The 19,853-nt window shown below is 49.2% G+C and overlaps 1 protein-coding gene across 2 annotated transcripts in view; it reads right to left on the bottom strand.

Annotated features, from left to right (window-relative positions):
* Positions 1 to 19,853, bottom strand: part of LOC308462190 (myosin-6) — a 60,310-nt gene that overhangs the window by 7,371 nt on the left and 33,086 nt on the right. For both annotated transcript variants that reach the window (XM_080979586.1, XM_080979587.1), the window contains 15 exons: positions 14,934 to 15,070; positions 13,397 to 13,523; positions 12,431 to 12,559; positions 10,328 to 10,570; positions 8,773 to 8,949; positions 7,135 to 7,280; positions 5,481 to 5,571; positions 4,852 to 5,241; positions 4,297 to 4,423; positions 3,826 to 3,944; positions 3,407 to 3,603; positions 2,109 to 2,292; positions 1,821 to 1,986; positions 1,573 to 1,697; positions 24 to 332 (listed from right to left, as the gene is read on the bottom strand). In XM_080979586.1, coding sequence (XP_080835712.1) covers positions 24 to 332; positions 1,573 to 1,697; positions 1,821 to 1,986; positions 2,109 to 2,292; positions 3,407 to 3,603; positions 3,826 to 3,944; positions 4,297 to 4,423; positions 4,852 to 5,241; positions 5,481 to 5,571; positions 7,135 to 7,280; positions 8,773 to 8,949; positions 10,328 to 10,570; positions 12,431 to 12,559; positions 13,397 to 13,523; positions 14,934 to 15,070 — 2,667 coding nt within the window. The remainder of the gene's footprint in view (positions 1 to 23; positions 333 to 1,572; positions 1,698 to 1,820; positions 1,987 to 2,108; positions 2,293 to 3,406; positions 3,604 to 3,825; positions 3,945 to 4,296; positions 4,424 to 4,851; positions 5,242 to 5,480; positions 5,572 to 7,134; positions 7,281 to 8,772; positions 8,950 to 10,327; positions 10,571 to 12,430; positions 12,560 to 13,396; positions 13,524 to 14,933; positions 15,071 to 19,853) is intronic.

Here is a 19,853-nt window from a genome sequence, read left to right on the forward strand (position 1 = left end):
ACAAAGGCCTCGTGCCTCGTTACCTTGAGGTGGGTGTGGGCAATCTTGAGGTGTTTCTGGGCCTCAGCTGCCACCCGGTTGGCTTGGCTGAGCTGGATCTCCATCTCGTTGAGGTCGCCCTCCATCTTCTTCTTGACCCTCAGCGCCTCGTTGCGGCTGCGGGTCTCGGCGTCGAGGGAGGCCTGGAGCGAGTCCACCATCCTCAAGTGGTTGCGCTTGGCCTGCTCCATCTCCTCGTCCTTCTCGGCCAGCTTGCGCTCGATGTCGGCCTTGATCTGGTTGAACTCCAGCTGGGCCCGCAGGATCTTGCCTTCCTCGTGCTCCAGAGAGGCCTGGAAGGTCAGGAAATGATGGTGTAGAGCGAGAGGACAAATGGATGAGGGAAGAAGTGGAAGGAGAATCGGAGGAGACAAGATTGGAGGTTTGATGGTGTCAAGATCCAGCTTCTTCCTCAACTCAAACTCTATCAGATAGGGCAGATGCTTTCTGGTGGGCCAAGGCTCTATCATGTCAACAGTTACACAGTTGTTTCTATTTTGGGCCTGTTCTCCAGAATTGCTCATTATTTTTACGGGAAAGTCCTCAAGACAATGTTGATGTCAAGTCATTGCATTCCAGTGTTTTCGTCTTGGGTTTCCCCCTGACCTGATTTGCGCCAATGAAAAGCAATTGAAATGCCAGCCTGCCCAGTACAGAGGAGCAAAGCAATGTTGAAACCTTTAAGGACTACTGTGCCTTTAATTAAACACTTCCTGTTTGCAAGTTCTGCTTGTTTTATGGTTTCTTTTGGGATGTGGCTAAAGATAAGTGATGAATTGCTTCTTGTTGGCTTCTGTTCCCTACCCTGGGGTGCTAGTGGGCCTACAAATGCTGTTTATACAGACATAAAGAAAAAAAATATTAACACAAGTAAACTGGCAATTATAGTTCTCACCCCCATGTGAGGAGCAGAGGTTGCCAAAATAAGGGGCAATTCATCACTTATGGACAGAACCAGAATGGAGGAAGAGTTTAATTAATGTTGCAGGGGACCTTTGTGCTGTGAGAGTTTTTTGTAAACATGATGGATGATCTTGGTTATGCGGTGCGCACTATTAAAATAATATAGCGCTATACTGTTTGTGCAGAACCTCAGTTTCCAGGTATTTCTGGGCTGGAGAGAGAGAGAGAGAGAGAGAGAGAGAAGGAGGGAGGGAGGGATAAAGGCCCATAGCTCTGAGCAGGAAATGTTAGGAAAAGCTTATTTGGCCCCCAGAGGTCCGGACTTCAAGTGGTGCCTCTTGCCATAAAACAACAATGATAAATTAAATAACTGGTTGTTTCCTTTCCTTTCATGGTGCCCCAAACTGCCCCCTCCCAGCCTGCCTCATGGCGGAGCAGACCGTTGGGCTAGTAAGAATTTCTTAACTGCCAGGGTTCCTTGTGTGGGGAAACTGTGGTGATTAAAGTGATTTAAAATAGGGGAGGGGGATGGAAGGGAAGAGGAGGTGCGAGAAAAGAAGTAGAAGCACAGACAGGAGGACAAGGAGGGGCAAAGGTTGGTGTTTAAGGGAGAAAGGCGTTTGGTATCACCTCAGCCTCTTCCAGAGCTGCCTGCAACTCCATCTTCTCGGCCTCCAGCTGCTTCCGGACCTTCTCTAGTTCGTGCATGCTCTTGCCCCCCTCGCCCAACTGCTCAGTGAGGTCGGAAATCTCCTCTGTGGGGAGAGAGGAGGAAGCGGAAGACTTGGCTCAGACCGGAGAGAAGGATAAGCTCAAGTGAGGGATAAGTTGTGAAGCAGCAAGGCTTTGCTGAAGGCCTCGTCCTCACGCTAACTCACCCTGTAAGTTCTTGTTCTCCCTCCTCAAGGTCTCCAGGTGCTCCAGAGACTCCTCGTAGGCGTTCTTCAGCTTGAAGAGCTCGGTGCTGAGCGCCCGGGACTCCTTCTGAGAGGCCTCCAGCTCTGCCTGGGTCTCCTCATATTTCTGCTTCCACTCCGAGAGGATCTGAGGGGATGGAGGGGAAAGAGGGCAAACAACAACAACAACTCTAACTTGAGCTGGAGGACATGACCCTTGTTTCACTCTGAATTGCGCCCATTTCCCTTTCTCCCAGCTGAGTCACTCGCCTTGTCGAAGTTCCTCTGCTTCTTGTCCAGGGCAGCTGCGGCCGCGTTTGAGCGCTCCACGTCCACCATAAGGTCTTCGATCTCGTTCTGCAGGCGGTGCTTGGTCTTCTCCAGGGAGGAGCACTTGGCGTTCACGGCCTCCACCGCCTCCTCGGCGTCTTGTAGGCGCTGCGCCAGCTTCTTCCTGATATGCAAGTTTGTGGGTGGGTGGGTGGGGGGAAAGTGAATCAATTATTACCGCAGGAGGGGCTGGCTTGCTTCCTCAGTCTACGGATGAGGGAGAGGAGGAACAGCAGAGAGAAAATGGGCCTCCACAATGACCTCGCCAGGGCGCTCCGGGAAGTAATCTCAATGGTCTTACCTCAGGGGTGGGCGACCTTTCTTTTCCTAGTCCAGGGGCCACATTCCCTTGTGGCCAACCTTCCGAGGGCCGAATGCCAATGATTAGGGACAGAGGCAAAAGTAGACGGGCCAATGGCTTTGATTCTTACCTTTGTACTGTAGGCTGCACTCCAGCCATACAGAAGTCAGAGGGTTTTATACACAGAGAGAGAGAGGAGGAACAGAGGCTGCTGGGGGGCCCATGAGGGTCCCCCACCCCTGCTCTACCTGGGACAGCAGTCATCATAGGGGGGCAGAGTGTGGCTGCACAGGCGAGGCCCACAACTTGTGTGTCGTACCCCCAGCTCTGCTCTTTTGGCCTCGTTGGGCACAGTGAATGTACCCCCACCCCGGTCACCAACACCACAGCTCCTCCTACCTCAACCTACCTTAGTGCCTTTTTGGTTTTGTTTTTTTAAGTGGGGGATTTCTCCTCCAACCAACAAGCTTTTTGCTCGTCTTATACGCTGCCATTTTAAAATATAACCCGAGCCAAAAGCTTCGCCGTTAGAGGAACCGAAGAGCGATGTCCGTGGGGCTTTGGGGGGACGGGCAGGGCTGGAGGGGGGGCAGTGGTGGTGTGTGAGAGAGTCAGGCCCACAGCAGACCCCAAAGGCTGCCGAGGGGGCCCACATCCCCATCTCGAGTGCCGGCCAAGGGAAGGAGTAGGAAAGAAAACCGGCCACCTGCTTCAGCAGCTGCCCAAACCCCTGATAGGCCAGAGGAGGCTGTGTGGCTATCAGAGCAGTCAGGCCAGGCAGGCCTGTTTCTTTGGTCTGAGCCTCCTGCTGCTCAAATGCCTTCGCTTGTCCATCTCCGCCTGGACCCTTGAGCCCAGACGCCATTCCCCAAGAGCCAGGCAGGCCTGTGAGCTGGCAGGGCTGAGGTAGACATCCATTCCAGACCTTCTCACTTACTTGGCCTCCTCCAGCTCCTCCGTCCTCTGGATGGCGTCGGTTTCGTACTTGGTCCTCCACTGCGCCACCTCGGAGTTGGCCTTGGACAGAGAGCGCTGGAGCTCCGCTTTGGCCTCTACTTCTTCCTCATACTGCTCCCTCAGAAGGTCGCAGTCATGGCGGGCCGACTGCAGCGCATGCGCCAGAGCATTCTTGGCCTGAGTGAAGGACGGACATGAGAATATTTGGTTGATCTCTCTCAACACCTCCTTCATGCCTTCTCCCACTGCAACCTCTGAATCCTGAATCCCCCTGATTCTCATATTCCACTGATTTTCCCTCAGGCTCTGATCCCGGACCCACAGTTCCTGCGATTCTGTCGTTCTGTTTTCTCTCAGCGTCCCTCTGCTTCAGACCAACAGTTCTCACGGCTCTTTTACCTTGGCCTCCTCTTCCAGCTGCCTCTTCAAGTCCTCCATTTGCTGGGTGTACGACTGCTTCCCTCGAGTGAGCTGAGAAATGAGAGCCTCTTTCTCTTCGAGTTGGCGGGCGAGTTCTCCTGAGGGGCAAGGGAGATGGAATGTTTGCTTCTGCAGGCTCCGTCTGGGGCTCAAGACATTTCATGGCCTGAGGCGACGGCCAAGATGGCCGCCCACTCTCCATTCCACATATGGAAACCAAATGGACTGGAAGATGAACATTGGCTGAACAGCACCTTCCATGGCACCTAAAGCCATGGCCCCAAGAAAAAGTGAGGGGCAACAAAGAGGACTATCCAAGAGTTGCTGCTGCCCCCCAATATCTGCCACCTGAGGTGCTCACTATGCCTAACGGCAGGGCAGCCCTGAATTTTGTTCCCTCTAGGAAAGTAAATAATCAGAAAGCCAGTGGGAAAACGATGTGTGTTTTACCATTTTCCGTCTGGAGTTTGGCCCGCTGTGTGTTGGTGTCGTTGAGGGTCCTCTGGGTCTCCTCAAACTTGGCCCGGTAATCTGCAGCCTGGTCCTCCACGGTGCGACACATCTTCTCCAAATTTACCTGCCAGCCGAGAGGAGAAGGGGGGGGAAGCGAGGAAAGTGAGAGAGGACTGAGGAGGACAGCTCCAGATGCCAGAAAGGCAGCAACACGAGGAAGGTGGGGCAAAACATTCAAGCAAATGGGCCACATGCTGCCCTTTTAATCTTAATCAGGCTTAACTGAGTCTCTCAGTTTAAAGGAACATGCTGGATTTGTATACAGTGCTCTGGATAAAACGGCGTTGGCCGTGTCACTCGGTTGGCTTGATTACGTCATTTGGAGACAGTCCACTAAACGACATCCCTGTAGGACGCCCCTTGGCTCAGCTTGGTCTCTAGAAGGTATCAGGATAATACCTTCCCAGCTTCCCCCTCTCCCCAGCTTCCACCTCCAGGTATCCAGGTACCCCTTTGAGCTATCTTTAGCTCCTCCATCCATCCATACAGCACCTTGGCTTTCAGCAGCTGCTCCATGTTGGAGCCCACGTCGTCCAGCTCCAGCTTCAACTCGCTCTTCTCCTTCTCCAGCTTCTGCTTCACGCGTTGCAGGTTGTCGATTTGCTCCCCCAGCTCGGCCACCGAGTCGGCGTGCTTCTTGCGGAGCGTGGCCGCCGTGGCCTCGTGGTGGAGAGTGGCCTCCTCCAGGTCGCGGCGCATCTTCTGGAATTCCGCCTCCCGCTTCTTGTTCAGCTCCACCTGCACGGTGGTGGCCCCGCCGGCCTCCTCCAGCCGCTCGCTGATCTCCTCCAGCTCCCGCGAGAGGTCGGAGCGCTGCTTCTCCACCTTGGCCCGGGATGCTCGCTCCGCCTCCAGCTCCTCTTCCAGCTCCTCGATCCGCGCCTGGAGCACCGAAAAAAGAAGACGGGTCCCTCAATCCATCCAGCATATTGGCTCAAGGGCAAGACCCTTTGGGTGGCAGGTGGCTTGTCCCAGGGCCAAACTCACAGGGGGTTGGTTCTAGGTCAGAAGGTGGTTCTAGAACATAAAGCCAAGAGCTGGGGAAAGAGGGAAAGTCCACCCCTGGGCATTTCTAGAGAGAAGAGATATCTGAAAGCTGAAGGTCTAAGCTGGGCACCCACCTGCAGTTCCTTCAACTTCTTCTGAAGCTGTGAAGCCAGGGCCTGCTCATCTTCGATCTTGCTGTTCTGCTGGTTGATGTCAAACTCCTTCCTGAAAAAGGCATTTGGGGAAGTAAACACCACCATACTCCCATTCCCTTCCCATACCGCATTCATACATCAGATAATCCTCTAGAATACAGATCATCCTCTAGAATAAAATAGCTCACTAGGGAAATGCTGAAGTTGCCCTTCAGCTGGAGCAGCTGGAGGCGGCAAAAGAGGGAGATCCTCAGCCGCGCCTGCGTTAAATAGGGCAGGCCACGCCTCCCGAGCCAGCCGATTGGCTGTCCAGGGGATGGCGCGGCGCCGGTCTGCATGATTTTCACCTTACCAAAGCATCATACCCAAAGCTGCCACCAGAATGAGGCTCTTGGTCTAGACTTGGGCTCTTCAGCCTTGGGTGTCCAGGCCTGTTGCAATAGTGTCAACAACACCCTCCTTAATCCCTGGTGGACAGAACTGGACACAGCTCACATGCATTCGTTTTAGATATATATAAGGATATAAAGAAGAGCCTGCTGGATCAGGCCAATGGTCCACCTAGTCCAGCATCCTGTTCTTGCGGTGACCAACTAGATGCCCCAGTGGGAAGCCAACAAGCACAACCCGACCACAAGAGCCCTCTCCTCTCCTGTGGCTTCCAGCAAATGGTATTTGGAAAGATTACTGAGGTCCAGTTGGTGGAGGAAGATTGGAAGAAATTTAAAGACTATTTACAGAAATACTGCAAAATTAATGAATGCTAGAATGATGTTGGATTGAAGTTAAGTGGTTTTTAGCTGTAATGGTATAAAAGAATATGAAAAAATGGATTTTTAATAGGTAAAAAATTAATGCTATAATATATTAAGATTAAAGATCAGGATAAAACAAAGAGGGAAAGGATTTGCTGAACTAATAAATTGAACTGGAATACAAAAAAGGGAGGTATGAGGAGGTCCGGGAAACAAGCAAATGAAAGATAAGTGATCGAAAGATTGAATTGTTTTTAACTATTTTTATTTTGTATTCTTTCTTTTTTTTTCTTTTTCATTTTGTAATATTGTGAAAACCCTAATAAATATATATAAAAAAAAAGAAACAAAAAAAAAGATTACTGAGGTCCAGCTCCGAGGGCCTTCTGGCAGTTCCCTCACTGCGAGAAGTGAGGCTACAGGGAACCAGGCAGAGGGCCTTCTCGGTGGTGGCGCCCGCCCTGTGGAACACCCTCCCATCAGATGTCAAGGCAATAAGCAACTACCTGACTTTTAGAAGAAATCTGAAGGCAGCCCTGTTTAGGGAAGTTTTTAATGTTTGATATTTTATTTTGTTTTTAATATTCTGTTGGGAGCTGCCCAGGGTGGCTGGGGAAACTCAGCCAGATGGGCGGAGTATAAATACTAAATTATTATTATTATTACTACTGCCTCCAGCTATGAAGGCACAGCTCAGCCGTCAGGGCTACTAGCCACCCATAGCCCCCTCCTCCACGAATATGCTACCCAAGAGTAAAGGGTGAAAACAGTGAAAAGAGTTTGGTAGTGGCGGGCAGAGAGGGGTGGCCTCTCTCTCTCTCTCTCTCCTGTTTCCCGAGGCTCCTGCAAAGCATGCTAAGATGAGGCACGTCCCCTACTTTTTCAGTTTATCCTCCAGCTGTTGCTTGTCGTTCTCCAGGTCCATGATGTTCTCCTGGGTCAGCTTCAAGTCCCCTTCCAGCTTCCTCTTGGCCCGTTCCAGGTCCATACGGATCTTCCTCTCCTGTTCCAGGGAGCCTTCCAGCTGGTTTGAAAGAGGCAGACAAGAACAACAACAAGAAGAAACGGGTGTTACTCACAGGTGGTTTCTTGTGCTTTGGACTGCAGAATTCATTTGGGGGAGTCTAATAGATGGGACGCGGGTGGCGCTGTGGGTTAAACCACAGAGCCTAGGACTTGCCAATCAGAAGGTCGGCGGTATGAATCCCCGCAACGGGGTGAGTTCCCATTGCTCGGTCCCTGCTCCTGCCAACCTAGCAGTTCAAAAGCACATCAAAGTGCAAGTAGATAAATAGGTACCGCTCTGGTGGGAAGGTAAACAGCGTTTCCGTGCGCTGCTCTGGTTTGCCAGAAGCGGCTTAGTCATGCTGACCACATGACCCGGAAGCTATACGCCGGCTCCCTTGGCCAATAAAGCGAGATGAGCGCCGCAACCCCAGAGTCGTCTGAGACTGGACCTAACAGTCAGGGGTCCCTTTACCTTTACCTTTTACTAGATCAGAGGTTGGCCAACTTTTTGGGGGGAGATGGGGCACATTTGCTTGGATGGAGTATGGAAAGAGGGAGCCCTCCTGGATCAGGACCACAGCCCACCTAGCCCAGGACCACAGTCTCTCAGCAGCCAAACAGACACCCTGCTCGCTAGCAGGGCCAGAGCACAAAACACTCTTCTCCTGTGTTTTCCAGCAACTAGCATTCAGAAGCTCTGCTGCCTTCCAGTTGTGGACGCAGAGTGAAAGCACACGTATCAATCCACCCAGTTTGACCTCTGTCCCTATCCACTGCTGGCATGCGACTTGGGAAAGTTGTCAACGTGGCCCACAGGACGTAAAATGTCCCTTACCCCCAAGGTCCCAACTAAAAAAGAATGGCAACTTAAGCTGACAGAATATGCACAGCTTGCTGACCTAACATACAGAATAAGAGAACGAGAAGAACATACGTTTGAAGAACACTGGAAAATGTTTACTGGAAAAAATGGGGGTAATTGTGTACACTTGAAAACACTGGCAACATTAAGATAAATACAACAGTGTAAGTTAAGTTTTGACGGATGTCATAATGGAACACTGAATGGTTTAGTTTATATAAAATACGCAGGGATTTATGTTTTGCAAAATGAACCACGGAAAGAGAAGAAGGGACGGTTTTGATATTTTAAGGTTGTTTAAATGAATATTCTAAATTGTAAAACAGGAAATGTAATAAAAATTATATTGAAAAAAATTAATAAAATGTCCCCCACCCCTGTGGCAGAGAAACTGCGATAGCTAAAGGTGGGGAAAGCCCCTCTCTCCCACCAAGAAGATCTGCCAGAGCAAGAGATCTTTGGTTGGACGCAAGGATGGAGGATTTGTGTCCTTCTGGATGTTGCTGGACTACATCTCCCATCAGCCTCAGCAGCCAGTGCAGCCAATGGTCAGGGCTGATGGGAGTTGGAGTCCGCCAGCACTTGGAAGGCTCCAGCTCTGAGAACAGTTTCTCATGAGACTCTCCAGTCTCTGCTGTTGACTCACATCGTCCGCCTGCTGCTCCAGCTTCAGCTTGGCTTTGCTGAGCGTGTTGACTTTGTCTTCTTCGACCTGCAGGTCATCCAGAGCTTGCTGGTGGGCCTCTTGCAAGGATTTCTTCTCCTTGGTCAGCTTGGCGATGATCTCGTCCAGACCGGCCATCTCCTCCGTGAGATTTTTCACCTGGTGGGAAGGCCAAACCCCAGAGATGTAAGGAGTTGTGGGGAAGGGACAACCTTGAATCGACATGTGGGGGTCTCAGGAGCATGTGGGGAGAAGCTCTTAGCTGGAGGGCAGCCCACTCAGATCACTCAGCCTGATCTGTGACGATTGGTGGGACAGAAAGCAAGTCTTAGCCTGCCGGTAGAATATGTTGCAGAGGCCTTAGCCTGCTGGTGGAAGGATAACAAAAGAGGGAGCCAGTCTGACCTCTCTTGGGAGGGAATTCCACAATCTGGGAGTGTGTTGAACCAAAGGCAAACTGTTCCGGAAGCATCTTGGTAGTCAAGAAAACCCCACAATTAATTGGTAGTGGTTGCAGCAATGGGCTCACATATGTTTATATTCCTACACTAATTGGCCTGCTTTGATGCAATCCTTATCTGCGGAACTGGGGGCTGGGCTCTGAGCCCAGAAAGGAGAACTATCTGCAAGGTGTTGTCAGGGACTGGGCAGAGGTGGAATAGGGGAGACCTCCTCCCCATTCTGACCCTTCCAAGGAGGAGGAAGAGGAGGACAGCGTAGGTTTACAACAGGGGTTTGAGGGAGGTCACAGCTCAGAGGCAGATGAGGGGGAAAGCTGGAAAATAATGGGAGAGGGGAAGGCAGAACTGGAGAGGCAGCTGGCTGACACATTGTCATTAGAAAGCATCCCAGACCCTCCATCTCCCAGAACTCGCTGAGCCTTAAAAGTAGGAGAGCAAAGAGCTTGAAGGCAGAGGGCACATAGCAGCACCCGTAGGAGATGAATGAGGAAGCGGGAGAGACGGAGGGTGGAGATTCACTCAGGATAACACCATTATCCAAGAGGCTGGGTTCTATAGCCTCTCTCTGTAAATATTGAAATGAAAAAGGACGGTAAGAAACTTTCCCTTGTCTTTATACTTTCCTGGGCAACCCTGCTGGGAGCCGCTGAAAGCATCCTGACAGGTTTGGGTATTTGCCACCTATGACCTCATCTAGTCGGGTGAAATGACATATGCTGCTCTGCTGTATTAAGAAGGTTTGTTTGGGTGCGGGCAAAGCCATCTCCTTGCTGCGGTGTCGGCAAAGGCTAGGAGAAACGGCAGGCTGCTTTGCCTAAGTCGACACCTTCTCTGGAACTGGCCATTCCGATGTTTTTGACATCCTTCTTTGGTCTCCCTGCACCCAACCACTCCCACAAGCCCTCCTTTGGGCCTGCAGTTCAGAACAGGGAGCCACCACCGAAAAGGCCCTCTCTTGTGTCCCCACCAGCTGTGCCACTGACGTCGAAGGGGCTGGGAGAAGGTGCTCACCTAAGGACCTTATCACCTTGGCAGGTTCACATAGGGAACTTGCCTCGCTGCCACTCTAAGCGCACCTTGTTCTCCGTGGCGTGCTTCTCCTTCTCCACTTTGGCCAGGGTCAGCTCCAGGTCATCAATGTCCTTCTTGAGCTCCGAACACTCGTCCTCCAGCTTCCGCTTCTTGGCCGTCAGCTCGGCGTTCATCTCCTCCTCATCCTCCATCCTCTCGGTCAGCTCCTTCACCTTGGCCTCCAGCTGAATCTTGTTCTTGATCAGCTGGTCGCACCGTTCCTCAGCATCGTTCAGATTATCTTGTTCCTGCGAGAGGAGAGGAAGGAAAGAAGGGGTTTTTTGGAAAAGCGAGCATCTCTTTAGGCATTTGAGGAGGACGGAGTAAACGGGAACAAGGAGGTGCTGCAAAGAGATGAGACGTGAAAGGTCAAAAGTGCTTTTATTGTGATTTTATGTTGTGAACCACCCTGAGATCTATGGGTAGAGGGCGGCGTACAAATTTAATAAATAAAAATAAAACAAATATGTTAGGACTTTTTGATAATGTAAAAGGCTGTTTTGATCCCAACGTACCTTCTTGTCTTCTTAAGAGATAGCAACAGTGCACGTTGACCTTTGCTTCATATCTGCCCAGTATCCTGAACCGTTTTGTCAATTCCATATGCACCCATTTCACAGAAACATAGGGAGCTGTCTTATACTGAGTCAGATTATTGGCTCATATAACTCAGTAATTTCCACCCTGACTGGCAGTGGCTATCCAGGGTTTCAGACAGGGGGAAATTTCTAGCCCTACCTGGAGATGCTGGAATTGAACTTGATATTTTCTGCTTGCTAAGCAAATGCTCTACCGCTGAGCTACAACCCTTTCCTCAAACACCTTGTTTCTATAGAGGCCAATGCAATTAGGTGGGAAGGATGCATGTCGTCCACACTGTCCACCCCCCAGGTGGCACTGTGGTCTAAACCACTGAGCCGCTTGGGCATGGGTAGGCAAACTAAGGCCCAGGGGCTGGATATGGCACAATCGCCTTCTAAATCTGGCCCGCAGACGGTCCAAGAATCAGTGTGTTTTTACAGGAGTAGAGTGTGTGCTTTTATTTAAAATGCATCTCTGGGTTATTTGTGGGGCATAGGAATTCGTTCATATTTTTTTCCAAAATATAGTCTGGCCCCCCACAAGGTCTGAGGGACAGTGGACCAGCCCCCTGCTGAAAAAGTTTGCTGACCCCTGCTCTTGCGCTTGCCGATTAGAGGGTCGGCGGTTCGAATCCCCACAACGGGCTGAGCTCCCATTCGCAGCTCCTGCCAATCTAGCAGTTCGAAAGCACGCCAGTGCAAGTAGATAAATAGTTACTGCTGTGGCGGGAAGGTAAACAACATTTCCGTGCACTCTGGTTTCCGTCACGGTGTCCCGTTGCGCCAGAAGCGGTTTAGTCCTGCTGGCCACACAACCCGGAAAGCTGTCTGTGGACAAACGCTGGCTCCCTTGGCCTGAAGAGAGATGAGTGCCGCAACCCTATAGTCGCCTTTGACTGGACTTAACCGTCCAGGGGTCATTTGCCTTTTACCTTTTTACCATCTACCAGGAAGGTAAAAATAGAGGTTGTTAATTACAGAGTCAAGTATTGCTGCCAAATGGGATCTTTTGGTGTCAGTAGCTCGGTGGCAGAGCTGATGGTTTGCATTCAGAAGATCCCAGATTCAGACCCTGGCATCTCCAGGTACGACAGGGAAGGACCCCCATCTGAATCCTGCAGAGCTGCTGGCAGCCAGGGCAGTGGTAAGAAATCTGCAGGGCCCATCAGTGGGGCTAGATCACAGCTTCTTGCCAACTTTGGGTGTGATTCAGTCATATACCGGTCAATTCAGGTTTCGCCATTAAAGTTGATTCGTCGCGTAACAAGAGCGATAAAGAGAGAGATGAGGAAACAAATTTCAAAATGTGAGCTGATGCTTACTCAATGCAGCAGCACCGACTCTCTCTGCAAGCAAACCAGAATCAACGCACAACAGATCACCAACGTCGTCTAACCTCCCCACAAATCTCATGCAAACAAATCTGGAAATATGCTCAATGAGCAGGTCACATGGAAGCAACCAAGGACTCTCTCTCTCTCTCCAGGACCTTGCGGTTTGTCCCGGTGGCTTTATAAAGTCACTCACTGCTTGAACTTGCAGTTGGAGATCATTCTTCTCCTGCAACAGGGAGACCATCTTTTCCTCCAGCTCCTTCCTCCGAGTCTCCGATTTCTCCAGGGCTTCCTTCAGCCGCCCAAATTCTTCCTTCATTGTCTGTGGAGAAGAAAACAAGACTGATGGACTCAACCAGCCAGCCAGCGGTAGCTGCTTAAAAGGAAATGCGAATGGCAGGTTTATATATTGGGAAGGGATGTTTCAAAGCTGGTAGAGCAAGGCTGCTTCGGGACCTTTTCCAACTTCAGATTGAAGGTGTGGGGTTGGGTGCTTGAACGGTTTTGCAACCGGAAAATAACGGCCCTCGTTTGTAGAAGACTAGGATGCAAAGGGTTCAGCCTGGCCTTCACTGTTTGTGTATTTATTTCATAAAAAATTATATTCCACTTGATTGTAAAATAAAACCCCAGTGACCTCAAAGCATGTTACAAACAGAATTTAAAAAATGAAATTATCAGCAAACAGTTTTTAAATAATTTGAAAACCTTCCAAAAAAAGTTATTAAAACTGATCAGCTAAAACTTACGATTAAAGCGTCAACACCCTACACATCTGGATAGGCTTGCCTAAACAAAAAATATTTCCAGGAGGCACCGGAAGGAGTAAAAAGCAAAGGCCTGGTGTCAATAGGCAGGAAAGTGTGGGAGCTGCCACATTGAAAGACTTAATTTCTTACAAATGTGGAATGAGCATCGTGTCAAACATGTAACAGGGCCAATTCTGCATGAATTACACTGTTGCGCAAGGTGTTTATATATTTGTGGAGTGTATAAACTGCCTGCAATGAACCCCTGTGAGCAAATCAGGGATAGCTTGGAGCACTCGACGGCCTTCCAGATGTTTTTGGATGGACTCAAGTGTGGCAGCCCTTAATTTATTTATTTTTAACCCTTAGCAGTTCTGGATAAATTTCAGTCGTAATCCGAGAAGCGTTACCTGCATCTCCTTCTCGGTCTCTGCGCTCTTGAGCAGAGGCTTGATTTTGAAGAACAGCTTCATCCAAGGCCAGTTTTTCACCCCCATGAACGCCCGGATGTTCCACTGAATCACCAGCAACGCATCCCTGGGGAAAGGAGGGTAAGGAAACGGGGGATTTAGCCCCTTAGCAGGGGAAAGCGTCTCCCCCACCTTCCTGCCAGAAACCCTGGAGGAACTATGACTGTCACAGTGGGCAGGCCTGAGCTAAGGGACTCAATATTCCGACTTGGGGGTAAGGCAGCCCTCTATGTCCCTGTGGTTTTCAGTGATTGGTCAAAATTTCAACTCTTTACCCTCCAGGCTTTGACCAATTGGCTGCCTTGCCTCCTCTTCCATTGCTGTGCATTGTATTCTGCACCACTGCTTTTATTTATTTATTCTGATACGGATTGCTTTTTGGTTTTGAAAACAAGGTTCCAGGCAAGGAGAAAAAAAGAAACTGCAATTCGTGAGGTCTTGGTGGTCATTGTTGTAGAGTTCCACAGGTTTTTTTTTCCTTCCCATGGGCCCCCTTTTTCACTTCATTTATTAATTTTATTAAGTTTCTGTACTGCCCTTCATCCGAGGATCACAGGGCAGTTGATGGTATAAAACGCAATATAAAATGATTTTTAAAATGATTCTAACTGCACGTTCTTGCTTATTTTAATTGCGTGTGCTTGTAACTCGCCCTGGGAACCATTTGCCGAAGGACAGACTATAAGTGCAAATAAATAAGTACTGTATATGTACAGTGGTACCTCGGGTTAAGTACTTAATTCGTTCTGGAGGTCAGTTCTTAACCTGAAACTGTTCTTAACCTGAAGCACCACTTTAGCTAATGGGGCCTCCTGCTGCTGCCGCACCGCTGGAGCACGATTTCTGTTCTCATCCTGAAGCAAAGTTCTTAACCCGAGGTAATATTTCTGGGTTAGCGGAGTCTGTAACCTGAAGCGTCTGTAACCTGAAGCATATGTAACCTGAGGTACCATTGTACTAGCCAAATATCTTTTAAACAGTCACGTTGCCTAGCAAAGCAACTGCCCACCAGCATTTCTGACAACCATCAAGAGCGGGTCTTCTTGTGACCGCAAAAGGTGCTTCCAGGCTGTCCCTATTTTCAGATGGGGTTCTGTCCCATGCTGCTAAATTTTGGCTGCACAATTACAGTCGTTTGAGGAAACAAGCCTGCCTGCCCCTAAAGACCAGACTTCTTTTTTCTGCGATAAGCAAAATGATGGGGTAATGCGCTTGCTTTGATGCAACGCCATCTACGCACCCGTAAACAAATCGGGACAAATGCTCATTAAATAGCCAAAACTAACTAAGATTCCCTGTGAACCAAATGCTCTGAAAATGCATTCGGAAAGTGCCTGCAGCACGTTTGTTGAAATGGAATAACAGGTGATCCTGTGGAAATCTTGTTATTGTGAATCTCCCTCTTCCAGATACCGTGGAAATCGATTCTTACTCCCGCCCAACCTGCAAGTTAAGAAGGGATAATCACGGCGCTCACCGACGTTCCATAATCTTCTTAAACTCGATGCGCATAAGCTGACCCCTGGCCTGCGCCTGGATGCGGGTGATGATGCGGGAAAGGCGTTCGTCTCGCATTTCCTCCAACTGGCCCAGCAGTCCAGCCTTGAAAAACACCTGGAAGGAGAGGGAAAGGTGGGGGGGGGGTCGGCATGAGCACCTCTGGCTAAGCCTCTATCTATCTATCATCTATCTATCAATCAATCAATCTATGTATCATCTATCATCTATCATCTATATCTATCTATCATCTATCTATCATCTATCTATCTATCTATCTATCTATCTATCTATCTATCTATCTATCATCTATCTATCTATATCTATCTATCTATCATCTATCTATCTATATCTATCTATCTATCTATCTATCTATCATCTATCTATCATCTATCTATCTATCATTATCTATCTATCTATCTATCTATCCATCTATCTATCTATCTATCTATATCTATCATCTATCTATCATACAATATTGCCCACAAGGGCACTAGATGAGTACCAGTCCTTCTTCTTCTTCCTCTTCTTCTTCTTTTTCTATCACTCGTAGCCGAGTAAGATTGTCTTCCATAAACACAGTCTTAACAATGAGTCTGTAAGTGACTGTGGAGGCCAATTCTGGATCCACACGTCCTTCCACAATAGGGACATTGGTTTCCGGGCAGGATTTGATCACGGTGTGGATTTGCCAATTGTGCCTTCCTCTTAGCACGTTTCTCCCTTGCGTCCTGAGTTCGAGTGTCTTCAAAGGCCAGGACACCTTTGGTAAAGGCTGTTCTCCAATTGGAGCGCTCGCAGGCCAGTGTTTCCCAGTTGTCAGTGTTTATACTACATTTTATACTACAGTTTGACCAAACTGCGGGAGGCAGTGGAAGGCAGGAGTGCCTGGCGTGTTCTGGTCCATGGGGTCACAAAGAGTCGGATACAACTAAACGACTAAAAACAACAACAACATACTACATTTTTTAAGATTTGCCTTGAGAGAGTCTTTAAACCTCTTTTGCTGACTGCCAGCATTACACTTTCCATTTTGAAGTTTGGAATAGAGTAGTTGCTTTGAAAGACAATAATCAGGTATCCGCACAACATGACCAGTCCAGCGAAGTTGATGTTGAAGAATCATTGCTTCAACACTGGTGATCTTTGCTTCTTCCAGTACACTGGCATTACTTCACCTGTCTTCCCAAGTGATGTGTAAAATTTTTAAGAGACACCGTTAATGGAATCTTTCAAGGAGTTGGAGATGGCGTTTATAAGTGGTCCATGTTTCACAAGCATACAGTAAGGTTGGTAGTACAACAGCTATGTAAACAAGCATTTTGAGTCCAGCTCTATACATCTGAGTCTCAGTGCTGACAACACTTCCCTATCCGACTAACGGGTGTCAATCACCCCAGCGGTACCAAGTTTTATTGCAGATTGCTTGCTTAGAGCAACAAATCCATATGAACTTCTTTGTTAGGATATTTCCGTTCCACCTTAAAAGGGAGCAGGCTTTGAGAGTCACAGAGTCTGCGCATGTCCTGTTCACAGGATGTTTATGTTTGCTATTCCTTTCGATTTCAGTCGGTCAGAGACGCTGACTCAGAACGGTCATGTTTTCCTTTGTTCTGTTCAACGCTAAATAAAGTCTGTAAATTATGCTCTTCTGCGGTGCAAGCTTTCTGGCTGTGTTTCTGCTGATAAACAGTGTGCACGAGCCCTGGAATATGGCAATCTATTTCTGAGGTTTCGTGTCGCTAACTGCTGGATCTGCCTGTCTACGGGAGATCGATGGACGTCCGGCAGCCGGCTTGGGGCCATGATGGACTATATCTCCCTGGCAGTTTCCCAACAACAAGGTTATGGGCCCAGATTCACAGCACCTACAGGAGAGTAAAGCTGCAACAGACTGAGAGGTACGGGGGAAAAGCGAAAGAAAGGGAGGCTTTTCTTTTTCTGTTTACCTCGGAAGGAGCCTTTGGAACTCCGGCAGATTAATGGCTCTGGGAGCCAAGCCAGAGAGTTCGTGATTAATGAGCTGCCAAGATAAGGAGTCTTTGAAGGCATAAGAGACTCCCGGCTCAAAGGAAAAGCTGAAATGGAGTTTTTCCAAGCTTCAGAGGCCACTCACTGCCCTAAGTTACATGGGCAGAATTATGAAACCTGGGCAAAATGGTGTGAAAGTTTGCTGCGTCAGTTTCGGGTGTGGCATACCGTTTCTGAGCCCCCTCCGGTTCCTCTGACAGAGAAATGGAAAGGCCATGATTCGAAGGCCATTGACGTAATAGTCTTATCCGTATCTCTTGAGGAAATTAAGACGCTTGCTGGCAACACCACTGCACGTGGGATGTGGAATGCTTTGAAAGCTGCTCACAAGCCAGTCATCCCAGCCCAGAGTTTGACTGCATCGGAGGTCCTAGCTGTTTCCCAGAATGCGAGTGAATGCAGGGATGCCGAGGGCACCGGTTGCAAGCTGCAGGGGGAGCTGACCGTCACGTCATCCCAGGCAGCATTCCAGCCTCCAGGGGGAGCCAAGGAGTCGGCAGCTGAGAGCTCTGTTTCTCGTGGGAACCAAGGTCATCGTCTTTGCAGAGGCCGGAAGGCCAGAGGTAAACAAAGACAGATGCCTGCAGATGGCCAGAAGCAGAGGGAGGGTGAAGAGCCCGCGCCAGGGAAAAACAAGGCTATGTTTGCTGGCACAGCTTCACCAAAGGCTAAAGGCACGTCTGCTGACCAGAAGCAGGGGGGCAAGCTGCAAAAGCCCACGCCAGTGGAAAACAAGGCTATGTTTGCTGGCACTGCTTCACCAAAGGCTAAAGGCACGTCTGGTGGCCAGGAGCAGGGGGGCAAGCTGCAAAAGCCCACACCGGTGGAAAACAAGGGTCTGCTTGCTGTAAAGACTGCTCCAACAGCCAAAGGCAGATTTATTGTCGATTCAGGTGCGAGCCGCCACGTCACGAAGGATCGCCACCTGTTTATCTCCTTCAAGCCTCAGGAAGGTGAGATCCACCTGGCTGACGGAAGGACGTTGCAAATCGCAGGAGAAGGGACTGTGAAACTTGCAAGTTTGCACACAACCATCAGCGGTGTACTTTATGTTCCAGGCGCTGCAAGCAATTTGCTAAGTGTCCCACAGCTTACTGGGCGTGGTTTTCAGATTTCCTTCAAGAGGCGCGTCTGTGTCATCAGTAAAGGCAAAGAGGACTATTTGCATGCAAAGTTTATGGATGGTTTGTTCCATATAACTTATGAGGACACTGCTGTTGTGTCTAATGCTGATTCTTGTTGTGTTGCTCAAACTAACAAAGTTCTTCATGCAGGTTGCATTCACGATGCGCATCGAAGGTTTGGTCACCTCTCTTGGAAGGCACTGGCCAAGATGCCAGAGGTGGTTGAGGGTTTGAACATCAAACCCTGTAAATTTCACATGAAATGTGTATCTTGTGCAGAGAACAAGGTGAAGGTTGCTCCAAAAGGCAAGGAATCTAGCAGGCAGGCTTCCAAGCCCTACCAGCTAGTGCATGCGGACCTGGTTGGTCCACTTACGCCCTCTTTAGGGGGAGCAAGGTACTTCATGGTTCTAATTGATTCTTTTTCCAGGTACATTCATGTGTTTTTGCTCGAACAGAAATCACAAGCGTTTCCGAAGTTTAAGGCATTCTGTGCTTGGTTGGAGAATGTGCACGGTAAACGTATCGCCTGTCTGTTTACTGATCGAGGCGGGGAGTTCACTTCTCAGCAGTTTGAAGCTTTCCTGACTGAGAAGGGAATCCAGCATGACATGTCAACGCCCAGATCGCCATGGATGAATGGGCTTGCGGAGCGAGCAAATCAGACATTGCTGCAAGGAATGAAAACCTTGTTGCATGATGCCAATCTCCCTGATAAGTTTTGGGGGGAAGCTTTGGGGAATTTGGTTTACACCTTTAACCGCAGATTGTCATCACCCATTGGCTGTACCCCCTATGAGAAGATGTTTGGTAAGAAACCCAACATCAAGCACATGAAAATCTTCGGTTCTGACATGTGGGTACACTCCCCACAAACCAACAAGCTTGGGAAGCGTGGGGCACATGGTTTGTTCATGGGGTACGAAAAAGGTGCATACAGGGTATGGATGACTAACTCTAAGTCCATTAAGTTCACAAGGAGTGTTGAGTACAATCCTAAGTGGGGGGAAAATGTGGGAATTTTCCAGAGTTACCCAGAGGAGGATGAAGATGATGTCAAGCAAGCAGCTAAAGCTGAGGATGATGATGATGAGGATGATGATGATGATCAGAGTTCGGATTCCAGTTCAGTGGGCGGTGCTGCTGCTGGTGTCAGTGACAGTGATGACACAGCAGACTACGAGAGCGCAAAGGCCTCGGTCAGACCATCTGATGCGTCTGACAATGAACTGGAAGAACCACTGTTCACCATTGGTCGTTTTTCTCCTAAGAAAGAGGAGATGAGTCCAGAAGACTTGCGTCTAGTACGTAGGTCTGAAAGGGCGACCAAAGGCAGACCTCCAAAGAGGTATGCTGATGAGTTTGCTAAGACAGCAACTGCTGTTCTTAGTAGCTCAGAGAAGGTGTGGGAACCTTCAAGCTTCAAAGAGGTTCAGGAGTTAACCTCTAAAGATGCTGAGCCTTGGCTTAATGCCATGAAGGCTGAAGTTGATTCCTTGAACAGGAACCAAACTTGGGAACTGGTACCGGTAGTCCCAGGGATGAGACTGGTTGGCAGCAAATGGGTCTTCAAGGCCAAGACAGACCAGAATGGCAAGGTAGTCAGACACAAAGCCAGATTGGTTGCCAGAGGTTTTTCACAGGTACCAGGACAGGATTACCACGAGACCTACTCACCCACCGTCAAATATGAGAGCATTCGGCTAATGCTCAAGATCGCTGCGGAGGAGAAACTGCATGTTTCC

The sequence above is a fragment of the Podarcis pityusensis genome (assembly GCF_964106645.2).
Source record: "Podarcis pityusensis genome assembly, chromosome: 13".
Classification (NCBI taxonomy): domain Eukaryota; kingdom Metazoa; phylum Chordata; class Lepidosauria; order Squamata; family Lacertidae; genus Podarcis; species Podarcis pityusensis.